General features: G+C 64.4%; 1 protein-coding gene across 1 annotated transcript in view; it reads left to right on the top strand.

Annotated features, from left to right (window-relative positions):
• The first annotated feature begins 1,084 nt into the window (after positions 1–1,084).
• LOC125454957 (sprouty-related, EVH1 domain-containing protein 2) overlaps positions 1,085–6,042 on the top strand; it is a 131,373-nt gene continuing 126,415 nt past the window's right edge. The window contains exon 1 of the mRNA XM_048536346.2: positions 1,085–1,653. Coding sequence (XP_048392303.1) covers positions 1,628–1,653 — 26 coding nt within the window. The 5' untranslated portion in view covers positions 1,085–1,627. The remainder of the gene's footprint in view (positions 1,654–6,042) is intronic.

The raw sequence follows: 6,042 nt of genomic DNA, 5'->3' as shown, positions 1-6,042 counted from the left end.
TTGCACCATTCAATGAGATCATGGCCGATCTGTGGCTTAAAGCCATTTACCTCACATTGGCCCGTATCTCTTAATATTTTTGTGGAACAAAAAGTTATCTATCTCTGAGTTGTAATTAATGGTGTTACCTTTTTTGAATCCCTTGTACTCAAAAGCTCTGTTGTTGCCAATTCTCAATGCCCTTCCCCAAAGACCAGAGCCCACCCCCTCCTCTTGTTTCTGATTGCTCCACAGCAGTTGTTTATTTTTCCAGACGATCCCGTTAGTCAAATATCTCCCAGGAGGAGGCGCCAGACTTCATTCTCTGCCTTCGACGTGTGATTGATTGAGCAACTTAGAAATCGGTGTGTTACTTTTTAAACCCCAGCTAGGAAAAGGTTCGGGGTGGGGGTGACGAAACGAGAGCAAAATGGTATTTTTTAATGGACAAGGATAACAAAATAGAGATATGAAATTGGGGGAGGGGGCGTAATTTATGGACTCGTCTCGAACTTTTACTGTAAAATCTCCGACAGGAATCATGTGATTTCCCAAATACATGCAAAAAAATGTACCACCATCTCCGCAGAACCATATGCTGTTTCTTCTTTTGCCAAGAAGACTTTGCATGTCGTGACTTTAAGGGGCAATGCAATCTGGAGGGCAAACTGCCAATGAACCCCTCCACACACACACACACACACACACACACACAAAGACATAGCCTTCGGAATGTGCACAGCTTCTATCCGTTGCAGATGGATTTGCCTGTTGGTGAAACTACTCCTACCTGATAGCAATCACATCCGATTTAGTTCAGTATCAATGCGCCAGTTCCAATCCTTTCTGGAAGTCCTTCAAATTTTAAATACACAAACACACACGCACAGATATATACGTAGTTACGAGAATCAACAGCAGGAGCGGAGTGAAAATCGGATTTGCAAGTTGTAACCGCAAAAGGAAACAAGTTTGCAAAGTGTAGCCAGCACAGTTGAATGGCAATGTAACAATGTTGCGGGCTTAGGGCTGTTGTGTGTGTGTGAGACTGTGTGTTTTTGTGAATGGGGATGGGAAGTGGATGGGGCTAGGGCACTCTTTGGTTGCAGCGCACGCAGAGAGAGGGAGAGGGAGCTTTCGCTGCTTGGACTCAGGCTGATGTCATTGCTTCCGCCCTGTTTCCTTTTCGCTGAATCCAAAATGGAGTGAACTGAGTTTGTGAAAACATAGGGAGCATTTCAAGCTGCTCTTTCTCCCCCGACTTGTCCCTCCCCAAGCCTCTGGATTCTGGCCTGGGGCTTCACTCTGCTCTGCCGCCGTCCCTGTTGCTGCACAGTTTCGCGGCCGGAGGGAGAGAGTGTGTGTGAGAGAGGGGGAGGGAGAGAGAGACCCGGGGATTGCGGCCCCAGCGGCAGCTTCATGTGCAGAGAGCGGCCGCTCGGAGCGGCTCAGGCCCGGTCAGAGAGTGCAGCAAGAGCCGGCCTCCAGCTCCGAGAATGTGACTGTGTCCCTTAGGCAGCCCCGAGGCGAGGAGGGCCCGATTCCCACCGTGTCCCCCCGGGTTCCCAGGTTCCAGCTCCCAGTACAACCCGAACAGGCGCCAGAGCCCCAGGAAGTTTGCAGCAATGTCCGCTCCGGGGGAACCACAATGACCGAGGAACCGCCGCCGGAACAGTGAGTGCCTCAGCAACAACGCCCCCCCCCACTAACCCTCACAACCCCCCCCCCCCCACTAACCCTCACAACCCCCCCCCCACTAACCCTCACAACCCCCCCCCACTAACCCTCACAACCCCCCCCACTAACCCTCACAACCCCCCCCCACTAACCCTCACAACACCCCCCCCACTAACCCTCACAACCCCCCCCACTAACCCCCTCGACCCCCCCCAACTAACCCCCCGACCCCCCCAACTAACCCCCCGACCCCCCCCAACTAACCCCCCGACCCCCCCCAACTAACCCCCTCGACCCCCCCAACTAACCCCCTCACACCCCCCCAACCAACCCCCTCACACCCCCCCAACCCACCCACCCTCAAGAACCCCCCACCCCACCAACCCTCAAGATCCCCCCCACCCCACCAACCTCACGATGCCCCCCCACCCCACCAACCCTCATGATGCCCCCCACCCCACCAACCTCACGATGCCCCCCACCCCACCAACCCTCACGATGCCCCCCACCCCAACAAACACCCCCCACTCGATCCCCCCCCACTCGATCCCCCCCCACTCGATCCCCCCCCACTCGATCCCCCCCCACTCGATCCCCCCACTCGATCCCCCCCACTCGATCCCCCCACTCGATCCCCCCACTCGATCCCCCTCGATCCCCCTCCCACTCGATCCCCCCCACTCGATCCCCCCCACTCGATCCCCCCACTCGACCCCCCCCCCACTCGACCCCCCCCCCCACTCGACCCCCCCCCCCACTCGACCCCCCCCCCACTCGACCCCCCCCCCACTCGACCCCCCCCACTCGACCCCCCCCCCCCGATCCCCCCCCCCCCGATCCCCCCCCCCCCGATCCCCCCCCCCGATCCCCCCCCCCCCGATCTCCCCCCCCCGATCTCCCCCCCCCCGATCTCCCCCCCCCCGATCTCCCCCCCCGATCTCCCCCCCCGATCTCCCCCCCCCCGATCTCCCCCCCCCCGATCTCCCCCCCCCGATCTCCCCCCCCCCAGATCCCCCCCCTCGATCCCCCCCCCCCCTCGATCCCCCCCCCCTCGATCCCCCCCACACGATCCCCCACACGACCACTCCCAACTAAACCTCTCAATCCCCCCCAACTAACCCTCCCGATCCCCTCCCACCCTCCCTCCCTCACCCTCCCTCCCTCACCCTCCCTCCCTCACCCTCCCTCCCTCACCCTCCCTCCACCCTCCCTCCCACACCCTCCCTCCCACCCTCCCTCCCTCACCCTCCCTCCCACCCTCCCCTCCCTCACCCTCCCACCCACCCTCCCCTCACCTCCCTCACCCTCCCTCTCACCCTCCCTCCCCTCACCCTCCCTCCCTCACCCCCTCACCCTCCCTCCCTCACCCCCACACCCTCCCCACCCTCCCTCCCTCCCTCCCTCACCTCCCTCCTCACCCTCCCTCCCTCCCTCACCCTCCCTCCCTCACCTCCCTCCCTCCCTCACCCTCCCTCCCTCACCCTCCCTCCCTCACCCTCCCTCCTCACAATCCCCCCCACCTACCCACCCACCCTCCCTCACAATCCCCCCACACCCTCCCTCACAATCCCCCCCCACCTACCCACCCACCCTCCCCCTCAATCCCCCCCCCACCCACCCTCTCAATCCCCCCCCCACCCACCCTCTCAATCCCCCCCCCCACCCACCCTCTCAATCCCCCCCCCCCACCCTCCCTCTCAATCCCCCCACCCTCCCTCTCAATCCCCCCCACCCTCCCTCTCAATCCCCCCCCACCCTCCCTCTCAATCCCCCCCCAACCACCCACCCACCCTCCCTCTCAATCCCCCCCCACCCACCCACCCCTCTCAATCCCCCCCCCCACCCACCCACCCCTCTCAATCCCCCCCCCCACCCACCCCTCTCAATCCCCCCCCCCCACCCACCCACCCCTCTCAATCCCCCCCCCCCACCCACCCACCCCTCTCAATCCCCCCCCCACCCACCCACCCCTCTCAATTCCCCCACCCACCCACCCACCCCTCTCAATTCCCCCACCCACCCACCCACCCCTCTCAATTCCCCCACCCACCCACCCACCCCTCTCAATTCCCCCACCCACCCCTCTCAATCCCCACCCACCCACCCCTCTCAATCCCCACCCACCCACCCCTCTCAATCCCCCCCCACCCACCCACCCCTCTCAATCCCCACCCACCCACCCACCCACCCCTCTCAATCCCCCCCCACCCACCCACCCACCCCTCTCAATCCCCCCCCACCCACCCACCCCTCTCAATCCCCCCCCACCCACCCACCCACCCCTCTCAATCCCCCCCCACCCACCCACCCACCCACCCCTCTCAATCCCCACCCACCCCTCTCAATCCCCACCCACCCACCCCTCTCAATCCCCCCCCACCCACCCACCCACCCCTCTCAATCCCCCCCCCACCCACCCACCCACCCCTCTCAATCCCCCCCCACCCACCCACCCCTCTCAATCCCCCCCCACCCACCCACCCACCCCTCTCAATCCCCACCCACCCCTCTCAATCCCAACCCACCCCTCTCAATCCCAACCCACCCCTCTCAATCCCCCCCCCACCCCTCTCAATCCCCCCCCCACCCAACCCCCCCACCCACCCCTCTCAATCCCCACCCACCCCTCTCAATCCCCCCCCACCCCCCCACCCCTCACAATCCCCACTCACCCACCCACCCCCCCACCCCAATCCCCACCCACCCCCCCACCCCAATCCCCACCCACCCCCCCACCCCAATCCCCACCCACCCCAATCCCCACCCACCCCAATCCCCACCCCAATCCCCACCCACCCCAATCCCCACCCACCCCCCCACCCCAATCCCCACCCACCCCCCCACCCCAATCCCCACCCACCCCTCTCCCTACCCACCCCTCTCCCTACCCACCCCTCTCCCTACCCACCCCTCTCCCTACCCACCCCTCTCCCTACCCACCCCTCACAATCCATCCCACCCCCCCTCACAATCCATCCCACCCCCCCCTCACAATCCATCCCACCCCCCCTCACAATCCATCCCACCCCCACTCACAATCCCACCCACCCACCATCTCACAGTCCACGCCCACCCACCCCCCCACCCCTCTCAGTCCACGCCCACCCACCCCCCCACCCCTCACAATTCCCACCCCCCCACCCCTCACAATTCCCACCCCCCCACCCCTCACAATTCCCACCCCCCCACCCCTCTCAGTTCACAGTCCACACCCACCCCTCCACCCCCCACAGTCCACACCCCACCCCCCCCACAGTCCACACCCCACCCCCCCCACAGTCCACACCCCACCCCCCCCACAGTCCACACACCACCCCCCCTACAGTCCACACACACCCCCCCACAGTCCACACACACCCACCCCCCACAGTCCACACACACCCACCCCCCCATCCCCTCACAGTCCACCCCCAAGCCCTCACAGTCCACACCCACCCACCCACAGTCCACACCCACCCACCCACCCCCCCACCCCCTCTCAGTCCACACCCACCCACCCCCCCACAGTCCACACCCCCCCACCCCCCACCCCCCCACAGTCCACACCCACCCACCCCCTCACAATCCACACCCACCCACCCACCCCCCCCTCACAATCCACACCCACCCACCCACCCCCCCCTCACAATCCACACCCACCCACCCACCCCCCCCCCTCACAATCCACACCCACCCACCCACCCCCCCCCTCACAATCCACACCCACCCACCCATCCCCCCTCACAATCCACACCCACCCACCCCCCCTCACAATCCACACCCACCCACCCACCCACCCCCCCCTCACAATCCACACCCACCCCCCCCTCACAATCCACACCCACCCACCCACCCACCCCCCCTCACAATCCACACCCACCCACCCACCCCCCCTCACAATCCACACCCACCCCCCCCTCACAATCCACACCCACCCACCCCTCTCAATCCACACCCACCCACCCACCCCCCCTCAAAATCCACACCCACCCACCCCTCACAATCCACACCCACCCACCCCTCACAGTCCACAACCCCCCACCCCCCCACAGCCCACCCCCCCCACCCCCCCCACCCCCCACCCCCCCACCCCCCCACTGTCCACACCCACCCCCCCCTCACAATCCACACCCACCCCCCCTCACAATCCACACCCCCCCACCCCCCCACAGTCCACACCCACCCCCCCCTCACAATCCACAACCACCCCCCCCTCACAATCCACACCCACCCACCCACCCACCCACCCCTCACAATCCACACCCACCCCTCACAATCCACACCCACCCCTCACAATCCACCCCTCACAATCCACCCCTCACAATCCACCCCTCACAATCCACCCCTCACAATCCACCCCTCACAATCCACCCTCACAATCCACCCCTCACAATCCACACCCACCCA

Source organism: Stegostoma tigrinum, chromosome 9 (genome assembly GCF_030684315.1).
Source record: "Stegostoma tigrinum isolate sSteTig4 chromosome 9, sSteTig4.hap1, whole genome shotgun sequence".
Taxonomy (NCBI): domain Eukaryota; kingdom Metazoa; phylum Chordata; class Chondrichthyes; order Orectolobiformes; family Stegostomatidae; genus Stegostoma; species Stegostoma tigrinum.
The sequence above is the reverse complement of the archived record's forward strand: the minus strand, read 5'-3'. Positions and strand labels throughout refer to the sequence as shown.